The sequence below is a fragment of the Porites lutea genome, chromosome 4, assembly GCF_958299795.1.
Source record: "Porites lutea chromosome 4, jaPorLute2.1, whole genome shotgun sequence".
In the NCBI taxonomy this organism is placed as follows: domain Eukaryota; kingdom Metazoa; phylum Cnidaria; class Anthozoa; order Scleractinia; family Poritidae; genus Porites; species Porites lutea.
The window spans coordinates 45,362,871-45,389,972 of NC_133204.1; the positions used below are offsets into that span (position 1 = coordinate 45,362,871).

General features: G+C 39.9%; 2 protein-coding genes across 2 annotated transcripts in view; one reads left to right on the plus strand and one right to left on the minus strand.

Moving 5' to 3' along the window:
• The window catches only part of LOC140933780 (dynactin subunit 1-like), a 29,630-nt gene extending 24,697 nt beyond the window's left edge, over positions 1 to 4,933 (minus strand). The window contains exons 1-4 of the mRNA XM_073383421.1: positions 4,641 to 4,933; positions 3,124 to 3,302; positions 1,973 to 2,200; positions 729 to 851 (exon numbers count right to left, since the gene is read on the minus strand). Coding sequence (XP_073239522.1) covers positions 729 to 851; positions 1,973 to 2,200; positions 3,124 to 3,302; positions 4,641 to 4,794 — 684 coding nt within the window. The 5' untranslated portion in view covers positions 4,795 to 4,933. The remainder of the gene's footprint in view (positions 1 to 728; positions 852 to 1,972; positions 2,201 to 3,123; positions 3,303 to 4,640) is intronic.
• A 118-nt stretch (positions 4,934 to 5,051) lies between these two features.
• On the plus strand, positions 5,052 to 26,087 carry LOC140933781 (vacuolar protein sorting-associated protein 51 homolog). The gene is made up of 24 exons (XM_073383422.1): positions 5,052 to 5,081; positions 6,324 to 6,536; positions 7,047 to 7,132; positions 9,466 to 9,621; positions 10,386 to 10,459; positions 10,737 to 10,869; positions 11,056 to 11,144; positions 11,738 to 11,826; positions 12,132 to 12,181; positions 13,023 to 13,126; positions 13,740 to 13,854; positions 14,751 to 14,851; positions 16,574 to 16,653; positions 17,224 to 17,366; positions 17,601 to 17,723; positions 17,872 to 17,964; positions 18,547 to 18,651; positions 19,239 to 19,286; positions 20,485 to 20,641; positions 21,234 to 21,300; positions 21,464 to 21,590; positions 22,699 to 22,811; positions 23,458 to 23,536; positions 25,118 to 26,087. Exons 1-24 carry the CDS (start codon positions 5,066 to 5,068, stop codon positions 25,145 to 25,147), a joined length of 2,391 nt encoding a protein of 796 aa, XP_073239523.1. The 5' UTR covers positions 5,052 to 5,065; the 3' UTR covers positions 25,148 to 26,087.
• The last annotated feature ends 1,015 nt before the right edge of the window (positions 26,088 to 27,102 follow it).

Below are 27,102 nucleotides of genomic sequence, written 5' to 3' on the forward strand. Positions count from 1 at the left end.
ATACAATCCCTCAAAATATTGAGATTGTGCACCAGTGATTGCTACATTGTATGCAACAACTTATTTCAATAACAGGCACACTCGAAGCAACAATGTTTATTTATTATTTCAGAATACATAATTGGCTGAATGTTGGCAGTTGCCTAGCAACAGTTTTAAAAATTTCAAATTTGGCTGCTACGTAAATTATATTACAAGTCAAAAGTAAATTCTGGTTAAAATTTTTAAACTTAAGTTGATTCTCAGTTTCCTTTATCTCGTAGCCCTAATTATCGGTTGTTTCCCAATTTCCTTTGTATCCCAGCACTAATTCATTAATAATAAGGGCCAGGAGACAAAAGGAAATAGATAATCAATCTAGGTTAAAAAGTTTTAATCTGAATTTTGTTTTGACCTGTAAAAAACATAATTTGATGGTTGTCGTGTTTAACTAATTTTTTTACTAAATTTTTATTGTTATATCTTCCTTCTGCAAGTTTAAAGACTTCTTTTTACGCGCAAAAAATTTCATCTTAAATAAAAGACAGTTTTGCCTTTGAAAGTTGTGAAAAGCAATCCACAATTTTCTCCTTATAAGGCTGATGATTAAGCAGTCAGAAAGGTTGTGAGAATCAAGGGTAATCAAAGACAAGTGCCTCTGATATTTTCATAAGAGAGATTTTTTCTTAGAAGGCTTCATGAAAAGACATATTGTTAACACCTACGTACCCAATGTACATGCAACTAACCTGTTCAAGCTGCATTCTTGTTTTTTCTAGCTCTTTCATTTTAGCTTTATCTTCCTGTCGCTTGCTTTTTAATGTCTCCAGCTTTTCTTCCAGGTCAACAATGGCTTTCTCCTTTTCAGTCACCTATAACCATATAAGCACATGTTATTGTAATGAATTAAACACAAATTTTTATTAAAACGAGCCTGTCTTTAAATGATGTTAATCTTTAGTTATATTTTAACTGGATTGTCTCAGAACAACCAGTCCAAAACAATAGAGACCTTAAGTAAGATATTTTGTGTTACCTGTACATGATTACATATTGACAAACATGCATTAAAAAACGTGCTTAATTCGAGTATCGACATAGCATAAAAGTGCTAATTAAGGACACTACTTTTATGTCTCCCAATGGAGATGAGACTGCCATTTTATGTGGTCATCTGAGCCACGCAAAGTTCTAGCCATTTACAGGACAGAAGTGGTACCTTTTATTTAAGACCCTGAGTATTGGTCTGATCCCGGAAATTGAGCCTATGACCTCCAGCTGAGCAGTCAAGTGCTCTACTGACTGAGCTAGTACTGCCAAGGTAATGTTTGTCATGGAGTTTTATAGAAGGCAACCATGATTTCCAGATGTTGTAACGGCAACATAATATGCAATTTTACCCAGTGGCCTAGCCGTTTCTCTGGGGCAAGAGGTGGTCTTCTCTTATTTTTACCACAACTGAGTGATTTCTCATTCACTGATTGTTCGAGAGCTATGTTCGATAAGAGTACAGGCTATGGAAATGACATGATGGTGGTGCAATTTCTTATTTGCTTTTCTCTTTCTTGCATGCATGATTTTCCAAGAAACTTCTCAAAAACTGTCAATGTTATTGTAAAAAAACAACTCAACAACAATTTTCCATGGACTGTTCTCGAATCAATGTCAAATGCTCAAAACTCAAATGTAACCAGGAGCTGCAGGCGAGTGGTTTCACTGCCATGTTTGGAAGAGTATAGATCAAGGAAAATTGTTGTTGATTTCTTTAATGTAAACTGTATTTACCGCTACGGTTAATTAACGGTAACTTGAAGCAACCCTCCAAGTAAACGTTTTTGCTCGGTCGCCATTTGGCAACCAACTCTTTTGGTTTAGGGAGACTTTTTTACAAATCAAGTCGCCAGCTGCAAAATTTTAGGCACCATGGCAAACAGAATGGTCACAACTTGGAGGGTTGTTATGCATACACAGAAGCAGGGTATCTTTGTAAAACCTTTTTCTGAAGTGCCATATGCTCATCAACAGATACTGTTGGTCCTGATGACTTCCTCTGACCTGAAGAGATGGGAGGGACACTTGTAGCAGGAGACACGCTAGGTGGACTGTCACGCACAGCAGGCTCTGGAGCAGAGGAAACACTTGTTTTTGGTGTAGCTATCTTTGATGATGGAGGAGAAGCCTTACTGCCTGTATTGTCCAAGGAACCTCTTGATCCAAATGACTGCAACAAATTGAATATGAAAATTAAATAGAAATAAATAATAATCACGTTCTCTCAGGGTTGTCATTATGAGGCGGGGGCCGGGGATTTCCCCCGGCTACTAAGAACGTGGCCTCCGGCTACTTTCATAGGAAAATAGAAGAAAAAATAGAACCAAAAGAAATCCCTAACTGTTTGGTTCCCCGCCTACTTGTTCTATTTACCCGGCAACTTGAAATCTAAGTGACAGCCCTGTCTCTTAATTGAGCACTAAACAATAAATTGCACTTGTTATTGGCAATAACAAGTTTGATTGTTGACTAACACCTTCTCTAAACATCCAATCGGACCCAATTCAAGCAAAACTTTTTGCGTGACTGTGCACATTTCATATATGCTAATCATCATCCAAAAATTTTTTTGTCAGTTTATCAGCGATCACTTTGAACTTGAAAATGGTGTCAAGATGACACCGAAACGTCATTCATTTTTATCTGTTATTTTTTACTTCTTTCTGTATAACTAAACCTTTGCTCATTAATTAATACCATGATTAAATAAAGCTTATGTATGTTGTTGTGTACATGCCATGTATTTTTATTTCATTTCCCCACATTAGCCAAAATTGCATTTTATATTTTGCCCTAATCATACTAAAGAAAACTGAAACCAGGAAGATGAACTTCTAAGCTGTGGTCTTGGGTAAAGAGAAAACTATTGCCACTCAGGAGTTTCGAACCCATATCCTCAGAACTAAAAAATAACACTTCTCTCCACTAGACTACCTCTGCAATCACTTAGCTTCTACAGTGTAAGTTCAAAAAGAGGTAACTAAAAATTCCCCCTCTAGGATGATTGACAGTTTCCAAAAAAGACTTTTTGGTTCCTTTTGGCTAGAATTAAATCTTTAACTGTTTGTAGCTAGACATAAAGCTAAAACTTACCCTCTCCTTTTTCATTGAAGACGGCAGTGGAATAGAGGAACCTCCTCCAATGCTGGAACGTGGAGCTGAGCCACGCTGTGGGGTGGGTGAGGCAGGCACATCCTCAAGCACTGTGATCTGGGATTGTCGCACAAATATTCCATGGTTTTCAGCACACTTGAAGTATTCTTTTCCTTGAACTACACAGATTCAATAACAAGCATTGCACTGTACTGTTAGTCATGTTTTTCTGTGGTTGTTTGGCAAAATTTATGGTACCATGGCCAAATCATTTATAGACAAACAATGTCCCAGCCATGGGCAATGGATGAATAAAAATGTTCCATTTTTCATCTTCACCCCTTTAAAGATAACTGCAATCCAAACTGTCAAATTTTTGTTGGCACCTTTTAAAAAATTTGTACGAGGGGTCCAAATGTTGTTGGCTTCTTTGGGGGGTTTTACATTAGAAAACTCGCACTGGCATGACTTTCATTGCGAGATGACTTTTTTATTTCGTATCGTGTTTACGTTATGACTGGGTCATTTCATGTCTCGTTATTAGAAGGTACACTCCGTGTTGATAAAATACACGTAAGATTCAAAATCACAAACATTATGCATGCGTTACATGTTCCAGTCTACCAGCAGACTGATTTCACACCAAAACTTGTGGTCATTTCACGTTTACATGATACTGTTACGGGATTTCATACCGGAGTGAAATTCTCGCCCCGGTATAACAACCGGGGTGAACTCACGCCGGGGGGACTCGCGCCGGCATGACATTTTGTGGTGGTATCATGTAAACAAATGTAGAGCCATGAGAGGGAACCGGGGTGAACTCACTCAGGAGTGAAAGTTGCCCCGATGTCATGTAAACACCCCCTTTGAAGAAAAATCGAAACCCCCATATTAAAAAACCCGCCATCGTTAGAGGGGTGCAGATAAAAAATGGAATGTCCTTATGGGATTAGCTTGTTTAGATTTGACTTAATCGAACAATAGATTTATATAATTACATTTTTTTAAAAATAGATCACGGTGTTAATCAGCTCGAAAGAAATCCTTTGAGAAATGATGACTATCGATGCTTCAGTAACTGTACCACCATACAACGCAAATTTTCATAGAGGTTCACCTCCCGGGGGGTTGGGGGGGGGGGGTAACTCCCACGTAAAAGTGATGGGGATGCTCGTCGTCTTCCTTAGAGGTGTACATTGCAGATTTTGGTCTCACTTAGGGTGTGTAAGATGGAGAGTCACTATATTTGGCCATTCAGGTATTGCTTAGGGATGTGCATAAAGAAAGTTACAAATAATCCCACAATGTCTGTATTAGTATGGTCTCATTTAGGGGTCAGTTTAAGCTAGAACCACACCAAAATTAGCTTAGGGGTTTAATTTTAATTTTCCGACGAGCATCCCCGTCAATTTTATATGGGAGCCACCCACCTCCCTCCCCGGGTTCAGCTGTGCCTAAAGGATCCTAAAGAAACATTCTCTAACAATTTTTTTTATGGCCTGTTATAAACGTACCTGTACCGTCGTTTTTGCCTTTCGGTTCATCCAGAATGACGCCAATCCATTTGCCAGAAGCGAACATCGTCGCCCCAACATAGGCTACTGTACCCACAAGACCTTTGCCTACAACCTCTACTTTCATGCCGATTTTAGCGTTTGGCCCAGACATTTTGCTCTTAGTTAATTTCAAATCACTATCTGATGGAATGAGATAAAAAGGACAGCTTTCTGACCACCAAGAGGGAAAAAAATTCACTACATTTTTTCTGTGTAAGTGGACCTTCCCTAACAAAGATGGCGGAGATTCGGCGTCTACGCATGCTCAAATTCCAATATTTTTGTTTTCGTTTCCAGTTCTCCGTGCGGGGCTCTTTCTCTTCTCGGGACGTTTTGTGTAGGCCTACATGGCATGTTGAAGACCAAAGACCTCAAAATTCAAGATGGATGGAGTTGAGGGTAAGTTTTCGATAAAAATAGTAACAATTTAGCGTTCACCTTGACGTTCTTGTTGTTAAGCTTAACTATGAGCGTTTCTCGTTTTGTTAGCGAACGTAGTCGTAATTCCCGAGCGCCTGTAATTCCATTCAGCTGATCAATTTCGAACCGAAACAGTGTTCAAAATCTCTTCCTTACATGAATGTTACCACGCTCTTCCACGACCATCTTTGTTATTTGCTCCTAACGACCAGCCCGAAGATCGAACTCAGTTTTTAAGTCTATCCTTTTATCGTCTTAAAGTGTTATTCCAATATCGCTCGTACCGGCGTATTAATTAACCTGCTGAATTAGTTGAAAGAAAGAAAAATGATGACAACTTATCCGTAAAAGAGAAGGGAGAGATGAAATGTTCATCGTGTCACAACAAACCTCAAAGGAAACAAAGTTCTGACCAGAAAAGGGGCAATGTTTGCAGTGATGATGTTTTGTCTTATTTTTGCTGCAGTTTTGGGGAGTTTTTATTTCACTCTCGCTATTGAAGTTTTACAAGACTAGGTACTGTATAAAAAAGGACGCGCTTAATCCCCCTCAGGGCTGTCATTGAGGGTTAAGTAGCTGGTCTCTCAGGAAAAGGGGCGGGTCATTTACCCAAAAATCCTCCTATATTTGTGTTTTTTAACTCATTTTCAAAGTTAGTGTAGTTGGCTAATAATACAGCCCCACCTCTATCCTGCGAGTGTAGGCTATGTTTTCGCTATGTGAGGTGGCGTGCAAAAAGTAGCCTCTACCGACAACTGTTCAATTTTCTATGGTGCATGCGTGAAATTCTTCACGGGATTAGCAAATTAAATTTGCCAGCAAATTTAATTGTCAGGTTTGTCATCACAGGGCGCGAGTTTCAGGAGAATATAAAAATTGCGACAACTCTGATCTGCCACGCAAGACTCACGTAATGTTCTAAACTGGTCAAGAACAGGAAAAAACTGTTTTTTTTTTAATTCATTCGTCCAGATTTTTTGATGGATTTGAACAGTTGTCGGCAGAGGCTACTTTTCGCACTCCAGCTCACACAGCGAAAATGTGGCCTCTGCTCGCAGGGTACCCTACCTCTGCCAGAAACCCATAAAACAAAATTATCAATAGAGTCAGATGGTGTTCATAAGTGCAGAAGCTATTTTCCACTGGGAATGTAGAGGACTGGTGATGATCAATAAGCAAACAATATTAATATTGATATTTGATTGATTTTTTTCCCAACAGAGGAAGAGGGAGAGATGGCACGGGTGCGGCATCGTCAGCGCCGTGGGATGCTAAAGATGTATTATGGAGTTGGTGAAGAGGCTGGTAAATCAACTGCCATTGATTACTGTGACATCAATGGAGCCCACTTCAAGCCAGACGAATATTTAGAAAAGCTTTTTAAAGAAAAATCATTGAATGATTTGTTGGACAAAGAGGCCGATATTGCCAAACGTAAGTCAGCAAATCCATTGTGTTATTTGCATGTATGCCTGGTGCTGTGTTGTTATACATTTGGATGACTTTGACCTTCAAAGATCAGCTGATAACACTGCATGTCTGATGCGATGAACCTTGAAACCCTACAAAAACCCCTCACGGCTATCTTGCGGGTCACATACAGTACACCTGTACAACTGTACTGCAGATGCGGAGGACCACTTGCTGGACTAACTCTAGTTGAACTTTAACTAAATGATAGTTAGCTACATTTAAAAAGAAAAGTCAAAATTTGATGTTGAGGGCTTGGCTTTTCTTTCCCTTCCCAATGGCCTTGTCTCTTTGCATGAGTTGCCAGTGCACCAGGTGAGAAGTGATCTCTTTGGAGTGTTTCTAACAGTCGCCTGCCAAGTTAAATCTGCAACATGCAGCTTTTATGGGAGATAATAGTCATCACACTCATGCACACACATTCCCATTGTCAGTTTCATTAAAAATGAGTATATTTTTGAACTTTGTTTGCAGAAATCAGATCTTTAGACAGTGAAATGCAGACTCTGGTCTATGAAAACTATAACAAGTTTATTAGTGCTACGGATACTATCAGGAAGGTGAACAATGCATTAGTAATACAGTTGACTCTCTCTTTACGGACACCCCTATTAGATGGACACCTCTATGAAACGGACACCTAATGTTGGTCCCTGCCTTTCTTTACTCCCTTTGTTTGACTCCCTGTAAGACTTTCCTCTCTCTGAGGTGGAAACGTAAGGCCAGTCCTAAAGGAGTCCATCTTAGAGAGAGTTAACTGTATACTTGACTACAGCAAGTAAGAGGCTGTAAGTACATATTGTATACCTGCCAAATAACACACATTAGGGACCTTACGATCCAACAACGGCGATGTCCATGTAAACATCGTTGAAAAATAGACTTCGCATCCTTTAACTTTTTGCGATTATACCAAGTCACCCAGACAGAAGAGACATATGGTTGAATCTCTCCTTGAGGATACCCTGTCCTCTATTATATACAGTTCTTCAAGTTCCAAAGATGCCAAACTTCCTATAATCGCTGTCTCCATAATACAAACACCTCTAAATTTGGAAACCCGGCTCTGTCCTTGTGGGGGTGTTCTAAAGATTTTTCACTGTACATTATATTTATGCAATAATAGAAAAACAAGGGAAAGTCACTGTTCAAGATCAAAGTTAATGCTTTACGAAAGAATCTCTTGTTTCCAGTTATAATTATGCAATTAGTAGGCTTAGTATTGAATGCCTAGGAAGTCTTTTTTTAGGTCTCCTTTCCTTTTATTGCTCATGAAATTATCCAAGGATCATGCTCATAGTAGGTGGGGAAAAGTTTGCCCTTAGTGACAGCCCTGCAAAGGGGGCCTCCCAGAGGCCCCACTCACATATTTAAATGACGGGGGGTCCGAAGGATTTTTTTGGGTCTGACATTTTGGCCAAAAGGGATTTTTTGGGGTCTATGAAAGATGCCGGGATTTTTTTGGGTCGCAAAAACAACACAGGGATTTTTTTGGGTATTGTATTTTTCATCAGCTCAAATCAACAATAACATAAGCGCAATTTACTGCTTGTGTGGTATTACGGGATATTTCTGAGATTGTAATCTATGTGAGAAGTAATTACCAGCACTCCACGCGCATCTAATCCAGAGAGAAATATTCAATAGGTCACAGCATGTTTTAGCTTTCCAGAAGATAAATAATAAAATTTGCTGATGTAAAAACACTGAGGGATTTTTTTGGGTGTGCTAAAAAAAGTAGGGATTTTTTTGGGTAGACAAATTCTGAAGTTGGGATATTTTTGGATATAAAATATGAACCTCTGTCGGACCCCACCAACCCCCCCCCCCCCCGTCATTAAAATATGTGAGTGGGGCCCCTGGGGGGGCCAATTTATTATAACAGGGTTCGCACAGTCTTGAAAAGTCCTTGAATTTTAGGGGAAGTCCTTGAAAAGTCCTTGAATTCCATTTTTCCTTGAAAAGTCCTTAAATTTCTGTGCAAGTCCTTGAAAAGAGCTTGAATTTTCTTCAACTTTGAATGTAGTAGCCTGGAAAGAATTTTTTGATGCATTTTGGTTGTCCAAGACAGAATATAAATCGTATCTCAGTGAATGTAAAGGTCATTTACATAAAGTGCTCCATGTTTTATGCAATAATTAACTATCAGTTTAAGACAAGTGAACTGGAAAATGTGGAGAATTTGGTGAAGCAAACAGTTAAAGCCTTAAAGTCTTATTAGAATATACTGGGAATATGCATTTTTGTACAATCTGTGAAGTTATATTCCTAGTAGGTTGTCCTTGAAAATCTAATGTGGTCCTTGAAAAGTCCTTGAAAAGTCCTTGAAAAATGGTTGCAATATTTGTATGAACCCTTTATAAATGATTACAATATTGTAGGTAGACTCCATTCTCAGGTTAAACCAGTATTAGGTTACTAGTGTTAGCTTTTTGCTACGGATGTGATGCTGTTAGCATAGGTTGAAAATTAGTTTATCCTTGTCTAAGACTGAATTTTACCTACAATGGCTAAAGTACATCAAGGGAATTTGTTGTTATACAGATGGAAAAGTTATTAATTCAGTCAACTATCTCTAAGGGGACACCTTTGAGACTTGCGCTTAGTGCTTGTCTAAAAGTGATGTCAAGTAAAGGGAGTAAATAAAGCAGCGACCAGAAACCACAAGGGCCACATGGCACACAGCATGACTAGGATAACTGGAATGACTAGCATAACTGGGGTGACTGGGGTTACTGGTGTGACTTGGGTGACCTGGAAGACTGAGATAAATAGGTGTCCGTCTTATAGAGTTGTCTTTTAAGAGCGTCAACTGTACACAATCTCATGTCATGATTCAGAGAGTAAAGTGCTCAGTTTTCAATGTGGTGCATGTGTATATTTTATCTAAAAGATGAAGCATGATTTCAAGAAAATGGAGGAGGAGATGGATAAGCTACGTGAAAACATGTCAACCATCACCGAGTTCAGTGAGAAAATAACAGGCACACTACAAGGAAAGAGACAGCAGATAACCAAATTGTCAGGTGTTCATGCATTACTGAAAAAGGTATTTTGTGGCAGGTGTTACTGAACAGAGTAACAGAGTATTGGGAAAACAATAACTGGCATGACGAGGATAACCAGGGTGACCAGGATGACTTTATAACATTGACTGGGATGAACGGGATGACTGAGATTGACTAGGATAACTGGGATGACTAGGATAGCTGCGGTGACTGGGATGACTAGGGTCAGTAGGGTGACTGGAATGACTACAATGACTAAGTTGACTACAATAGGTTGACTGGGATGACTTGGGTGACTGGTATGACTTGAGTGACTTGGATGACTGAGGTGACCGGGATGACTAGGATAGCTTGGATGACTAGGGTGACTGGGATGGCTACAATAACTATGATGACTCGGTTGACAGGGATGACTAGGGTGACTGGCTTCACTAAGATGACTGGGATGACTACAACCCTGGTCAAGACTCTGGAGACACTAACACAATAGCTCGTCAAAAAATGATGCATTTTTGCTGCCCTCTCCCCCCGGAGCAGTGTTAACATTATGCATTCAAGTCTGTTTTCAACACAATCTTTCCTCAAGTGTTCCAAGATATTTTTACCAGGGTTGTAGTCGTCTTAGTCACCCAAGTCACCCTAGTCACCCAAGTCACCTTGACTTGGGTGACTAGGCTGACTTGGGTTACTAGGATAACTATAGGGTGACTTGGGTGACTAGGGTGACATGGTTTACTTAAAATAACTATGGTGACCAGGGTGACTTTGTGTAAAAAGATTCTTTCTCTCTGTCCTTTCTCAACAGCTTCAATTCCTTTTTGAGCTTCCATCAAGATTGCATAAGTGTGTTGAAATGAAACAATATGGATTGGCAGTCAGGTAGCCAGTTACATTGTTGTATTTTAGCAAATTGTGTAAGATTTGTTATGTTTCAAATTTTTTAAGGATACGTGTAGATCACTAAAATATTTTTGTTGATATTAAATTGCATAGGTTACATGTATATTTTAACAAACATGACATCGTTTTAGATCACCATTGACATGAAAAAAGTGGAATTTTTTAAAGAATGAGTGAGGCATGGTGATGTTGTTATGCATACTTTCTCTGACTCCTTAAGAAAATTAATTTTGTAATGTTACTGTTTTATTTACAGGTATTATACAAAAGCAAGGGACGTCCTACATCATTACAGCCATATGCCATCATTTCATGGCATTCATCAAGACTGTGATGAGACTGTCAAACAACTGATAGTTCAACTACGAGAACAGCTTAGAAATCCAAAGGTTATTTTAACCAGCTTATTGATTCTTCCTTTACTATTATTTGCATTACACACATTGAGCTTCATTCTTTTTTATTCTGATAGCTTCACGTCAACAAGTGTATTCTTTACACTGCAGGGCTGTGACTTTATCAGACTCCTTATGGTATTGACTTTTTTTACATGCCTTTTTTTTCTTTAATTACAGTCCACCCCCAAACAATTGGCGGAGTGCGTTGATCTACTGCTTCAGCTGAAGGAGCCTGCAGATGAGTTGTGTGATGAATTCCTTGCACAGTAGGATTGATAATCTTTTTTAATTTATTGTTCCTTACCTCTAGGGACATTTTACAGAAGAGACATCTGAAATTTGACCCCAAAAATCCCATACTGATTAGGTAGATATGTCTGGAATCTGATCAATGAGTGCTGACTGGTTGGCATAGTAATTCCATTCTTTTTGCTGTTGTTTGGAATGACAAACAAAAGAAAAAAGGTTACAGAGATCAGATAGATCAGATGTAAACACCATGAATGTGCCTACTACAAAAACAGTTATTCATGGAATATAATCTTCTTTACCAGAGGCATTTGACTGTGTGTTTTTTGACCCACAATTCAGACAACCCTTTTTGTTTACACTGAAGATAACATTATGGAACTTGAAAAAAACTTGAATTTCAGTGCGCCCTGTGGACAAGCAGCTCTCAGATTTTGCTTGCCTAGGTCCATTGCTTCCTTAGCTTATGATTTAGCTAGAAGATGGCTTACCTGAGTCCTTGAAGAGTTAGTTGTCCAGCTGGGAGAACTATTTGTCCCAGGGATTTGGAAGATGCTTTTTTGAACCTAGCGTTGGGTTCTTTCAATTGTCTTTATTGTTGTACATGTAGTGCTCAAGAGAGATTGGATGAAAGTTTAAAGATTCTCAAAGCACAGGTGGACTTGAAGCTGTCAGAAGATGTATCAGTCAGTGAAGAAGGTAAGTAATTAAGTATGACTAGGATTTACATGGATTAGTTGTTTTGTTAAAGAAATCTGTTCATTGTACAGTATTGAAGACAAACTTTATTCTGGATAATTGGACAAGTGATCTTGAGACAAAAAAAAACATATTATATTTTTAAGGCCTGTGTTGTTTCTAGAGACAGCCTGGTAAAAAGCAGTTCGACTGTTAGCTAACTGGACAAAATCATACCATTGAGAGGAAACAATTCTTGGCAAGTAAATGTACAGAGTAAAGTGGCCTTAATAGTGTGAAGCATTAACAGACTTTCTCTTTAACAGGGAGAGAGGATAAGAAGGCAGATGAGGAGAACAAAGCACAAAGACCAATGGTAAGAGTACAGAGTGCCCATTGATCCTACAGCTGTTATGAATTTGGTGGTTGCATAGTTATTAGAGGAGAATGGTTATGAAAAGCGGCAAACATCAATGATAAAAAAAAGTGCACAATGTTTTGTCTTCTGTTGGCAAATTGTTACGGAATAAATTAAAGCAATGTTTTTATTGGTCAATACAATCACAATGAAAGGAATGCTTTTGAATGTTGTGCACTTTCAGGCCCTCAAAAAAAATTGATGAAAATTTCTTCTTCTTGGCATTCAGACTGGTGATAAATTATTGGCCAAACCACCGTTCATTGTCGCTTATTCTCGGCTTTGCTTTCACTGTCACAATTTGGCTGAGGGAGGTTGTCTCTTATCGTGATTTCATTCAGTACGTTCTGTCGCTACTTTTTGGGTCATGTCGTTTGTCCGAATTTGCCCCAGCAGGGCCTCTCTGTGGGTCAGCTAACTCATAGTTTCAAATCATTCTCTAAGTTAGTTAATCCTAGAAACCACAGTCATGCTTTTTCTAGTCTACATCGTACGTATATGTATGTGCTGTGGGGAAAACGTTTCATGGTGTCTTTCATACTGTCTAGAAAAAATATTGGACAAACTGTAAATGGCTTAGAATGGGTTTTTTGAACACTGGTGAAACTTCGTTTTAATAATTGGCCGTTTAATTACATCCCAGAATTTTTAAAACCTATTTATTTCCTTTTCCTGAGAGCTAAAGTCATTTAAGAGTTGGCAGCATAATCTTAAATTAATCAAAACATTGCAAGGCCTTAAACAAGTTGTCTCTATATAATTATTAATTGATGAATTATAAGTTAATATTGTATTTCAGGACTTGTTAGAATTCATTGACTGTGGCTGTAATGGCTTCCTCAGCACAATCTGCTTAGTGATTGCCTCGTACAAAGAGCAGTTTATTCAGAGACAGATGGCAGAGTAAGAATCATAAATATTTATAATTTGTTCAAAGAGTTTTTCATCCTTTATGCTGTTTAATAGCTATACTACGCTTCATACACAGAACTTAACTCAGTCTCTGTTTAGTTCCTATTTTTAACGTACCACTCTGCGAATTTCATTTTACTTATTTCTTCGTGACTGGGCAGCCCAGCTTCATAAGCCTTCTGGTTTCTTCTGAGCTCCCTTGCCAAGTTGCAATTCATATAGGTATTCCTGTATGGTGTTATATTTTGGCTTAATAAAAAAGAACTGAACTGAACTGAACTGAACCTAAAATGCAGAACTGAATGAATGTATTAATCAAGCCTGTGATGTCTGAGATTTCAGTAAATTCTTTCCTAGCACTTAAATTTTGAATATTTTTGTACCGATTTCAAGACTATCATCATCATCATCAACATAAGGCCATTCAAGACTATTATACCCCTTATTATTTTTTACTGGTGAAAGGGCAGCAGCTTCAACACGTACATGTACTTCAAAAGTAAGCCTTACACTTGGTGAGCTCACTTAACAAAATGGCAGAGGAAAAAGTTTACCTTGCTTGTGACAAGTTTAAACCTTTGTTCATCCCTTTTCCATTACTTAGGCATGGTCAAGACCAGCAAGAACTGGAAAAGATAGTCACTGAGAAGTTGACAAGTTTTATTTTGTCTTTGATGAGGGAATACTTTAAACTTACGGAATCAAGAATTGAACAGGAGGTATGTGGTTTCTTAGGGTTTACACATTTGCTGTTGAGGCATCTGAATTTTTAATCTGTGCATGATTCAAGCTTAATGTTCTGTGGTCACCTTATGGCCTTATACGCCTACTGGCGTTACGAGACTTAATGATTATCGTCACCCGGTGGCACATACGTTTGAAACGTTTTCTTGTGTTTTAGTTTAATTACATGTTTAGCTTTTCCCTCTAATTTTTTTTACCCTTTTTTAAGTGTACATAATGAATTCCACAAGAATGGTAAACTAGTTAATCAAGGAATACATTTTGTTTGGGGTGAATGGATCTGGCTTTCGCAAAAGGAGTGATTAAAATTTGATGTAAAATAACATTGTGCGAGTAATTGACTCGTTCTTCCATGAAAAAGTATACTATACACTTGTGAAGATTTTTTCTTAAAGCAACTGCTCACCTTTTACACCTGAGACCCGTGTTTCATGCCCGAGGCGTTGTCCATTTCTGACCCTTCTTCCCTGTTTTTTGCCGACAATTTTGCTGTGCCTCATAAGATTCCACAACAAGGAAATAACACCTCAAAATTGGAAAAATGTTCTTACTCAAAAAAGTAAAATAATTGAATAAAAGAACTTTACGAACTCAGAACTGCCGTGACCTTTTCCAGAATGTAAAGAGATAAAAATACAATACTAGGTGTAGGCCTGGCTGACTTTCATTTCCTCATACTGTATCCGGAAAATTGCACGCATGACTAGTACGCACTGACCTCACCAACACTTTGAGTTCTTGAGCTTTTTAGCTCACCCCAACAACCCATAATTTATTACAAGCAGTAGAGTGATCAAACCAAATATTTGTAGCCCCGGGCCTACAGGTCTATGGGCTGGCTACGCCCCTAAAATAAATCTGTTTCTCTTAGTCTGATACAGGTGATAATATTCTGTTAGTACGAGCACTGGATCGTTTCCACCGCAGGCTTCAAGCTGTGCAGAAACTCCTCCCAGAGATCGGCGTCGGACGGTACGTTGTCTGAGGTTACGTTTACACGGCCCGGACGAATTTTACAATACAATACAATGTTCTTTATTTTGAGAGGGTAGATACATGATTAACCCAGTAAAGAGTTTTCTAACACATGGCCCTCTGTAATACAGAAAGAAATATTTTCAACCGGTTTAGGTGTTTGGTTCACACGGAACCACCTTAACAGTTCCAAAATTTAGGGGTCCAGCCGTTCAAAGTTCGGTGTAAACAGGGCGAAAATATTGGACGGACCCGTGTGAACGAAGCGTCCGGTCCAATTTTTCAGCCGATCGAAAAGTCGTCCGGCGGTTGACGTGTAAATGAACCTCAACAGTAGCAATGGGCGCATAAAATTAAGCTTTTTGGGGGGAAGGAATTTTACACTGCGTTACGGTTCAACGATTTATTTCTGTGATGAAGGGCACAAATTGCCTATCAAAATGAGGCAACAAGTCATCCAATGAATGCTTTCTCATTTCTGTGAACCAATCAAAATACACTGTGATATCTTGGATCTTGACGTAACTTAAAACTTGACAGACCTGTTAAACGACCGTTGGCCACCTAAACATAAAAGAAGGTGAGAATTTATGAGATTCCGCTACATCAGTACTTTATTATCAATGAGCTTATGACGCCATCGATGTTAACGTACCTTTTCCTGCCTAAAAGCTTTATTTTCAGCGCCCTATAGTACTCTCGACCATGAATAGCAACAAGGGTTTTTATCTTCCCTCTGTGGTGGCTCAGGTTGCCACAAGAAACACATGGCAAATTTAATTTTGAAAAATGTGTGGAAACGAAAGCAGAATTGAGCTTTGCATTGAATGGTCACACAGCATTCTTGTTTTGTTTTTTTCTCCCCTTGTTCCCGGCTAGACTATCAAACACTTCAGGAATAACGTTATTATTTTGTCATGTCTGCATGCATGTTGGTAGGAAACTGAGAAAACGGGATTTGTTTCCGCGGAGCAGACTACAAGCAAATGCATATTCAAGTTATAGTCTATGGTCTTCTATCCATTTAGGCCCTGTCCATGCGTATCCGGATATTTTTGAATCCGCAAATTTTTCTTTGCGGATTCAAAAATTTCCACGTCCACACGTACCCGTATTCAAATCGAATTTGCCCCTCCACACGTATCCGGATTCACTCTCAGTTCGTCAGCCAATTTGTAAAGCGATCTTCGGCTCATGCGAAACTTTTATCGCCAATCTTCTTCACTAACTGTTTCACTGACAAAATTGTCCCACTAAGCACTAGTCAGTAGCTCCTTTAACTTGTGTACGGCGTCCAATTCGTCCGTCCGACATGGATAAAAGCTTTAAAATGTCGAGCCGCCGTTTGGTATAATTGAGGTGCACAGTAGTCATGGCTAGGTTTAACTGCACACACGTTATAAAACTTGAAACTGAAGTCCAAGCCGTAAAAAAGCGATAACATTGCGCTCAGTACCGTCTTCAATATTCGCGGTAAAGAACTGGGCTGAATCTTGTGACGTCACTGGATAAAAAAAAAATAGGGATTTAGCGTCCACACGATTCCGGATTCATACGTATTCAAAAATGTCCACTATGGAGAGCGTATTCAAAAAGTTGCGGATTCGCATGCTGGATTTCTTGGATACGTATGGACGGAAGCCGACTCCGTAAAGAAATAGTTGCGGATTCAAAAATGCCCGGGTACGTGTTGACGGGTCCTTATTTATTTTTGTATAGTTTGGGAGCAAATATTGTTGCCCGCTCAGCCCATAACAGAGTGAAAGCTTACGCTCAAAATCTTAGACAACACTTTCAGGGTAAGTTATAGACATTTTAATCCACGTTTTATAAACACCAAAGCATTTATATAAATAAATAAATAAATAAATAAATAAATACATAAGTAACTAAATAAGTAACTAAATAACGATTTAGAGGTCGCACATCTACATGATGGTTCTTCGTCTTCCATTCGGCTGGTCAAATGGTTTTTGGAAATTGGAAGCCTAAAATGCTTTCAAAATGATCCATGTTCGTGTTTTGTGAGCAGCGCCTATCATTCTTTTTCCAGCTAGCGATAAAAACAAACCCCTTTGTAAATGCTACAAAAGTCGATGTAAATATACTTTGTGATGATGCATTATCGATCAATCGCCATCTTTTTCTTACAAATATTGATCAATAAAACTCATTTAGGATGTTATTACCGTCTCATGTCGGATTAATTCCTCTGTTAATATCTTTTGCAGTAGCAAAGTTATAAGTTTCAGAAAAAGAAACTAAAATCTCTGTACGTTGATTAAATCCGTTTCTATCCTTGAGCCTTCAAAACGCAACCCCTACCTTTTACTCGTACTTTATAGCTTAGTAGATGTTTGTGTGTAAAGTTTGTTTAACAGATATCAGACAGTCCCTGGCTGCTCCCTCGCCGCCTTCTGGAAGCGAGAAGCCTCCTTCCCTTTCTGAGTTGTTGTCTACCATGAGCAATTCTCTCACCAACCGACTGAAGATGACCCTCAACAACCTCAAGGTTTGTGCAGTTAGTCAGACAGTTCAGCTTGTCTGAACTATGATTTCTTTGTTACAACCAGAACGTTAATCAGCCAAAATTTTGGTATTTCGTACACAGCGAAAAGTGAAGTTCAGTACTTCTTTGATGAAATCCAAAGCCCGCTTATTTAAGTAAAAGAAATTGCGACAGAAATATCGTTCCCACATATAAAGTTACCTAAGAAAAAGAGCACTTGTTGTTTTGTTTTGTCAGACGTTCATCGCAAATGACGTCACATTTGCCGTCAAACCCTACTTTCGAGGACCGTTCTGTTCTGATGACGTCAGAGAAGGACTGGCAGTGGAGTTTGTTCGTCACGTGATACAGTCAGCTAAGGTCAGTACCATACCTCTAACAAAGAGGTGATGTCTCCAAAATCAGTCAATTGCAGTGTTGTTCCGTGAACATCTTTTTCTTGTTTGATTATGTTCCTTATCATGTGGCTTCTAACATAGCATTTTCTGCGATCCATGTATATTCTCAGGAGTTTTGCGATGTAGGGACCGCTCCACCTGCCCTTATCCTGCTGCTGTCAAGACTGTGTCTTGATTTTCAAGAATCCACCATCTCCTATGTGGTATGTGCTTTTCTTGTAAGCTGTGTTTTTAAGTGTCGCTCGTAGCTGGGTACACTGTGCGTTGACTAGCCAAGGCTCCATCCCTTCATGTAGGTAATCCCTAGGAATGACAACAGCCAACTTCTTCAACCGAATGTTTTCCCCTCTTTGCCTTTTTTTAAATTTATCCAAAGTACAGTCGTAACTTCTTTACTACGAACAGTTCGAACAATCCCTCCCTCTATAAAAAGGACAAAAAGGCTTGCATGGCTCTACTGTTATTTAAACCCCTCCTTTATGGCCACCTTTTGTTGTTGCAACGGTCAGGGAATTCACTGCGAAATGTGGCCGCTTATAGGAATTTCCACTGTAAGGTGTAAAAGACTTAAAGTACGAAGGTTTGTTTCCGTAGTCATCAAGAAGACACGCATCAAACTAGAGTTGTTGAGAACTTTTTGTCAATGATGTTCTTTGTTTCAGTTTGTTGGCTTTTTTATGTTGCCCAAAATAAGATTTGTAATATTTTTCTTAGTTTTCTTTCAATTTGTTGCTTAGTAAGAGTAAAGTGAGCAATTGATAAAACGTCAGTATTTTTCATGTCAGCTGAGTCTCACTGATGAGCAATTTCCAGTCGATGAGGAGCTGGGGAGAGGAAGTCTAACGACTTCTGCTTCTGATCTTGCCACTGAGGCTCGTCACACTGCCCAGGTCAGTTATCAAATCCTCTCTAGGCCCCTTAATTATGCGCCTTACTTCTAAGGTTATTCTGGGATAAATGGTCCATCCAAGCACTCTCTTGTTTATAACCAGCTACTCTTTTTGCAATTCACGATGGCATTTGGGACGGTAATTTCGGTTTGTTAAACTTTAGGATGAAAGTTTTGAGTTACCGGACCAACCCGGATCTTATCAATGGATAGAGTGCCGGCCCGGTGTTTGGCATGGGATCCAATCCCATCGGGGACTCCAAATTCATTTTTGTGCCTCACCTCGGAACAAATTGCGATTCCTGCTACACAAAATTAGCGCTTCTTCCGAGCGACCAGTCATTAGCTGATTTGTTTTATGTCTTGATTCCACGGAAAAATACTTCCAGTACGAGTACAAAAATTATGAAAGTAATTGTCAGCGAGCGGTCAACATTCGCGGTAACAGTGCAATGTTACCCTTTGACATCACTGATTTTGCGATGTTGCCCGCTCAGAGATCTTTGGCGGGAAACAGTGGAATAGGTAGATGTCATGTGGTTTCGGAGTAAACCAATGAGAGCGCGCGCTGTTTGTTTTCCTTTACAGAGCTTGTTAAACCATTATGTAAGGATGCAAGGACTCACAATATCACAGGTATGTCGTTCACGACTAATCTGGCCAATCATGAAACTATCATATTGTGAGACTTGTTGAACGATGCCTTTCCGTTCATTTACCACTTGCAAACCTCCCATAATGCACCTTATTTGCCCCCCAAAATTTTGCATAAGCATTGTTTTCAATTTCTCTTGGGACGGCTGTAATACCCAGGAGAAATGAAAAACAAAGGTGCAAGTGGCGTATTCGAACTTTGAGGCAGCAATAGCACTGTACTCAGCCAACAATTTCTGCAGAAAACCAATAAACCTTTTTAGCTCGTAAGTTTTGTTTTCCCATTCCAGACAACGTGATCGTACCCTAGGGATCTGTTTCTTTCAGATGTCGTCCTATGCACCGCACGTACATTCACGGGCATATGTATGCATAATTTAAGAAAAAACAAAAGCTAAATTCCCTGGAGAGCATCACGTGATCTGAAGTGGGAAAACAAAACATACGAGCCAAAAAGGTCTATTCTCCAGGACAGGAGCCTAAAATGGCCTAAGATTGCGTGAGAGTCAAAGCACAAGTAGTTTCCCACTCACTCGACATTCTCTCGTGCACTATATTATCCATGGTTCGTACAATCTTTAAAAAAAAGGTCCTTGAAAAGTACTTGATTTCTTTATTACGTCTTGAAAATCCTTGAAATTCACTACCTTGTCCGTCTAAAAACATTTTTGTGTATGAGCTATGTCTTACTTCTGTTTCTTTATTTTGAATGCTGTTTCTGCACCTCAGATGCAATTGCAAGTCATACCCAGTCATTTTCCAAAGCGTTGTTGCGGAAACTAGTATAAAACAGTGTGATCCACCATAGCTGAAGAAGTAAAAATCGTAAATGACTCCATTACGTGTTTTAGCCAAAAAGGCGTTCAAAAGGGGGTTAAAGAATGCCGATTTATTGAATAATTCTTAGTCCTTGAAAACGGTAATTTGTCCTTGAAAAATCCCTTAAAAGTCCTTGAAATGTGTTTGTCTGAAGTTGTACGAACCGTGTTATCAAAAAAAGCATAACTTTATGTTAGATGATTCAGTCTCTTCGACTAACCCCGCTCAGTTACCCGTCCTAAACAGTCAGCAAACTGAGATGTAACTCGTTTCCATGGGAGACAGACCATTAAATTTACCAAGAGAGTGAAAAATGGTATCCGTTGTAGTGACGGTTTGGTATTTTACTTGTACGCTGCAGATGATTCGTAAGAGTGTAGAGACACGTGACTGGATGAACACGATTGAACCTCGGAATGTACGGGCTGTTATGAAACGTATCGTGGAAGATGTGACAGCCATTGATACACAAGTTGGTCAACTCTACGAGGAAGGAGTGCGCAAAGCTCATAGTTCAGGTGTGGATCGCACAGTTTTGTTTCCTCGCACTTTTTTTGTGCTTTGACCAATCCTTCAATATCCCGGGTTGTGTTTTTTCGAAGTCTTAAAACCTCTTCTCACAGAGGGAGCTGTGTTTGTGCAGGGTTTTTACGATGACAAAGTCGATTCAGTTTTCTTGTCGATTTTGAAGCCTACCCTTATGCACAAAATGGTGTTGTGTTCACACCTTAGTTACCCGTAATGCAACTGTTTACATACTAGCACCGTTTTGACCTGTCAGACGCCATTTTGAAACTTGCTGTGAATTTCCTCTGAAATAACCGAATACGTGTGCGCTGAGGTATCCGGTGTCCACTTTAGTCGCCGAGTACAAGGTCACGCAGCGGCACCGTTCCCAAATCCGGTGTGGATACTTGAAAAAAGGCTGCGTTTACATTAGTGCTCAGTGAGTACCGTACCCGGCCACTGTGCCTGAGGAATTAGGAATTAGTCTTAATTAAGACTACAGTGCCACGTGAACGAAGCAGAATTCTAGAAGTAGGTTGTGACAGATCTCGCTCTTGAAACCCCGAGAGTGGTTTTAGCCTTGTGTTTGTGTTTGTGTTTTAGATTCCAGTAAATTCACGTACACATACCCGTCCAAGCCCAGTAGGTCTCAGTGGAGTTATACCGCCAGGTACCGAGTCTTGTAGTTGTTGATGATGTGTTATTGTTGCTGTTATCGTTTTTTACCGCAACAAACTGGTACAAATAGCTTTACTGTTTTTCTTTTCTCTGTTGCTTCTCCTTTCTATGCAACAAGTTCATATTTTAAACAATTCTCTCTTTTTTTCTTTTAGTACGGCTTTCGATTCCAGCCTTCTTAGTAACATACAGAAGTTATTTTCCGAAAGAATTGAGATCTTCAGCTCCGTGGAATTCTCAAAGGTGTCGGTATTAACCGGCATAGTCAAAATAGGATTGAAGGTAGAGTGAAGGAAGCGTGTCGTAAAATACTTTGTTGGCAAAGGCTTGGATTGCGACGGAAAAATCATCCTCGGAGACCCAGGGGCAGATAGTGGGAGCTACGGAAAGTCTAAACGGGCGGAAAAATAAGGCACGAAGAAAAGTAAAGAACGGCGAGAAGAGCCCCTAGGGACAATGCCTTACAAGACCAGTTCCAAATGGTCGCCGCCGTTCTGCCTTCTGATTGGGCAGAAAAACACAAAAGTTTCCTGGCACCAATCAGAAGTCATAACGGCGGCGACCGTTTGGAACTGGTCTGGTAAGACATTGTCCCCAGGGGCTCTTCTCGCCGTTCCTTACTTTTCTTCGTGCCATATTTTTCCGCCCGTTTAGACTTTCCCTCGCCCCCACTATCTGCCCCTGGGTCTCCGAGGATGGGGAAAAATTGAGTCTTTAACGAAATTCTTGCGCCTTTCAAGAACAATCAAATGTCATACCACTCAAGTTTCTCTACCTCCTGGGGAAAGAGTGACTAAACGGCATCCCTTCAAAAGTCGTACTCTTCAAGCTCAAAGTCTTTAATGCTAGGCGAAGTGGAGTAAACTAGCCTGGGACCAGGCTAGTGGGGAAAAAAGGCGAGCAATGGGCGCAGGAAAAAAAAATCAGGGAACGAGGGACCGGCGAGAGTAAAAGGTCCTCCTCAATCCCCCGCTAGGTTCCCCCTCTATTCGTCCTTTTCCCCCACCTGAAGAGCCTGGGGCTGGTTTCTCGAATGTCCCGGTAGCTTTACGGGCCCGAAATAAAATATTCAGATCAAAATACAAAAAAGCATGGTTCCTAGCTACGAAACCAGTACAGTTTATTTTTATTCCTGACAGTTCTATCACATTATCTGTAAACTATTGAAACCTCGATCTTTAATGTAAACGACAACAGCTTTTCGGGCCCGTTAATTTTCAGAACTCCTAGCCTGGTTCCAGGCTAGGAGTAAACTAGCATCTCGTCCAGGACGAATGGGCGATACTCTTGATGCTCCTTTATCAGGCGCACGAATTGGCCTCGACATTGTGGGTCATTTTTGGCCACATGAGTCCTTTGTATCTAATGCGCTTGACTATTTTGTTTTTAGACTCTAGTAGAGTGCGTCAGACTCCGTACATTTGGTAAATACGGTCTTCAGCAAATTCAAGTGGATACTCACTACCTACAGATGTATTTGTGGAGATTTGTTTCTGATGAGAAGTATGGCTTGCTCTTCAAATTTGTAATATTTATCTAACTTTATTTGGTTGTTTAATTGCCCCTTCAATAACGCCCGTTTCAAGCTCATAGGGAAGCTAACGGCAGCTAATGGTTTACCTTTTTTGATCTGCTGGTAACCACGATGAAAGAACACGACGTGGATCAAAATCTCCCACACCCCACAAACAGGGCTTTATGACTTTTAAGCAACCTTGTCCCCAGGGCGCTTTTCCCTGGCTTTGGAGGTGGGGCGCCTCCAAAGCCAGGGAAAAGCGCCCTGGGGACGAGGTTGACTTTTTAGCGCACGTCATCGCTGTTTCACGAAACGTTTTCCTTGATAACCGCCCACCTTTGTCTAGAAACGCACACATTTTCATTTTCTTAAGCGCGCTCGAGTATCTCTAAAGAGAAAACAGAGGGTCTGTGAACAGGCTTGTAAACAGCGATCTGGTTCGCCTTCTACCGTTGGGATTCTTAACCATATTATGTTCCGTTTGAATTATTGGCTCATTATCCCAGAAAAGCCCCATAAGGGGAGAGGATAATTAAAATTTTCTTTTTTCTTCTTTCTGGTAAATTGAACGATTCGCGAGAAGTTCATTATCATTCTGAGTATATTCTTTGTTTGTTTGTTTGTTTTTTTCAGTCTTGTCCATTTTATGCTGGAAGAGGTGGTAAACAGTGCTGTAAACAGATGCATCTCAACAGAGCTCATGGAGCCTAGTGTAAGTATTACCGAGCCCGATTCCATGACAACAAATTGTATTCCTTCCAAATTAGTGATCGCTTCCGGCAATTCTACTTTTCAATAAAATCCTGGAGCTAGAAACCGCAAAAAACTTATAGCCAAGCGAAAACCTAGAAGTACTCCACCTTATCTGAAAAAAATACGTCATTTATTTCAAGTTTTCTGCAGGGAAGTGAATTCGTCAAAAAAGGTATCCTTTTTGTTCTTTTTGCACGCAAACTACAAACCAAGAAGGTGATTTCATGGAGTTTTTCAGTTTCTAGATGCAGGATTTTATTGAAAAGTAGAATTGCCGGATGTGATCACTGATTCTCCCGAATCATCTTTTTCACAACAATCATATAATGGATTGAGAATCAAGTAAAATAGACGAGCAAGAAAGCGTCAAGTTTAAGCTATGAATCAACAAAAGCATTCGCTTCAGACCGAATAGGTCACTTGCACTGAGAGGTTACATGACCAATGCTTCCTTTTAATAATGACTTGAAATCCCGTTGATGACAACAATTGACAGAGTGCATAAAAATTATCTTACACGCGAAATTTGAGAGGAAACGCATTTAAGGGAGATATTTTATGGCACTTTGATTTTTCAACAAAGTAGTATGATTTGTATTGGCCGCGCTAATCGTTTTTTGAAGTCAAAATCATATAACTTTCATTTTCATAAGAATGATGTCACATGACCTCAGTGCAGATGGCCTATTCTCCTATTAAATATAGATCAGGGGTTTCGTTTCAGGCCGGACGCCGGACGCAACGTCCGGTTGTTTGACATGTAACGTCCGGCAGTTCACACACGAAATAATTATTTTTTTAAGTGTGAAAATCGTTTTTTTTTCCATTTATTAACCAAAGAAAGACTTGACCCTTATTTTATTTACTTAGTTATGTAATGCATACAATCGAAAAAAAAAAAAGAAGAGATGATTCCTGTCATAATTCTGGTTACCCAATTCCGGTCCAGGGAGCGCAGCAAATTGCATTTTAGGGAGTCCAATTTTACAAATTTCCCAGGGGGGCATACCCCCGGACGCCCCTAGGAGTTCGTGCCTCCGGCACTCAACGTTCGCGCCAGCGGCGCGAACGGTGCACGTCCGCCAGCTGAACCACTGCATCCGGTACTTCCAAATGCTACCGAAAATCCTGATAGATAGGAATAAGAAAGCATACCTGCTGACCCTAATATGGAACCAATTGAACTTTACCCTACTCGGGTGGGGGTCGGGATGCCTCGACAGGAAGACTTTGCATGATTTGCATAATCAACACCTGCAGGAACCCACTGAAGGCTCCTGACACCTTTTGTGTTTTTTACTTTTAAAATAATGGCTGTCAGGCGTCGAAACCCTTAAATATTGTTTTCTCTGTCTATGTTTGAAGAACTCTTTAAATTTATTTTTCATAATCCTCTCAGGCGCTGTTTAAATTAAAGGAGGGTAACCAATCTAGGAGGATTATATTATATTAATTTTTCCAAATTCCCTTTTTCATCGTTCTTAAGTATCCTTGAGGACGTATAACCACATTTTCATCAACTTGTTTTGTTATTCTGTAGGTAATTGAAGTTATCTGTGAACGAGGCTGAAATGCTGGAGAAAGGATAATCGTCTTTAGAGGATAAACAAGAAAGAGGGGGCAACCTAGAGCCATCGTAATGGCCTTTTATGTCCTATGAAACTGTTAGAGAATCAGACAAAACGTTGCATTAGAGTAAAGGCCTTTTACTGGGGTTGTCGGAAGGAGATTTCGGCCTGGACGCAAGCATAAGCTAGCGCGCGAGCACGTTCTTTACTTGCGGGCGAGGCGAGAAGTCACGCGAAAGCCGCACGCGATAGGAAGCGCGAGTGTGAGGGGCGGTGAAGAAAGCAAAAAAGAAAATTTATGAGAGATCGTTACAAGCTCTCCTTTTCCTCCGCCCCTCGCGGCTTCGCGGCTCTTTCGCACGTTCTCTCGCGGCTCGCTCGCGCGTTCTATCGCGGTTAGCTTACTCGAAGGCTAACACAAGCACGCGAAACTTATGATTTTCTTTTCTCCTATGTTGATGCTTTTGGTTGTGTCAGATGTCTAATCTATGACAACACAACAAGACTTTTTTGACGCTCTTTTCTCAAATCGTCTTCGCCCGCTCAGAATGAGTACCCCCGAACCTTTTTGCTTTCATGTCTGTGTATGTCGCCGCAAACTTGCTTATAATGAAACGCTCTTATGAATTATTCATTCTTGTAGTTGCGTCATACTTCTAAACCAGCCCTGTTAGCCTGATGATCTTTCGACGATATTAGAAAGCCGTGTTCGATTCCTAGAAATTGATAGCTCTGCCACCTCCTTCTTTCCTTGATACGTTGAGAGTTTTGATAACATTTATGAGGGAAATACGTACTATGCATTCACTCTTGTAACAATCAGCAGAAAAGAACAACATACTGTTCTTACTAATCTCTGGGAAAATGCTGGGAAAGCTTAAGGGTACTAAAACTATTTAAATATTGTATGAAAGAAAAATAATAAAAGCCCGATTTTCCGTCGACTGTTTTGTACTCGGTTAAGTTAAGCGCCTGGGGACAAATGCGTATATTGTACATACAGCTGATTCACTGTTGTCAAAGTCAATTTTCGACGTGAGAGATATTAATCATCGCGTTTACAGCAAACGTGAGTTTGTACCAGGTGACCAAGTTTTCCCTTTCCTTGTCGTTTACTGACGAAAATCGGTAGATTCACGCCAGTTCTACACATAAGAATTGTTTTAACCTGTTTTTACCAGCCCATTTCTCATTTTGAAAATTGTGCAACTTGAATCTCACGTTCACCGTTTGCTGTAAACGTCATGCTTAACGCATAGCTATTTGGGGAAATGTATGGGTAACAGACCTCTCTAGCTTGTATGTTTTGTTTTCCCAATACAGGTCATGTGATGATACTCTCGAGAACTGTTTCTTTTAAATTTCGTCTTTTTCACGTCCATATCTACGCATAATTTATGAAAAGACAAAGGGTCAAGTTCCCCTGGGACCTCTACTGGGAAAACAAAAAAAACAAGCTAAAGAGGTCTATTTTATAAATATTTACCCAAACTCAGCCATGAAGCAACTTGTGACATAAAACTGATTTCAAGGGCAAACTAGTGGTCTTGTCGCGTAGACTGGAGGTGTTAAAATCCGATAACGTTATTTTTATTGACCTAGAGTCAGGTTAAGATGGCAAGAGCTTTTTTTTTGCGCCAGTTTGCATAATCAAATGGGGCAAGACAACCAATTTTACCCGCCCTGTTCGCCAATAGACCTTTCCACGGTTTTTTCAACTTCTGGCATGAACAAGTTAGGGCAAATCTGTCAACACCACTGGAAAGAGCGCCTTAATATTAGTAAAACTGCCAAATTTGAAAGTGATACGTCTTAAGCAAGCGAAGATGCAGCTCCGGAAAGTTGCGAAACTTTGGTGGAGGCAAGTTTGTGTAAAATTTCGCGACTATGAGGAGCTATACCTTTGTTAGTTTTCAACAAAACACTTTCAACCTGAGCAATTTTACTAATCTTAAGG

Coding starts and splice junctions, on each gene's coding strand:
- LOC140933781 (XM_073383422.1), top strand. Junction 21,301..21,463: donor CAGTGGAGTTATACCGCCAG/GTACCGAGTCTT, acceptor TTTTTCTTTTAG/TACGGCTTTCGATTCCAGCC. Junction 23,537..25,117: donor CAGAGCTCATGGAGCCTAGT/GTAAGTATTACC, acceptor GTTATTCTGTAG/GTAATTGAAGTTATCTGTGA.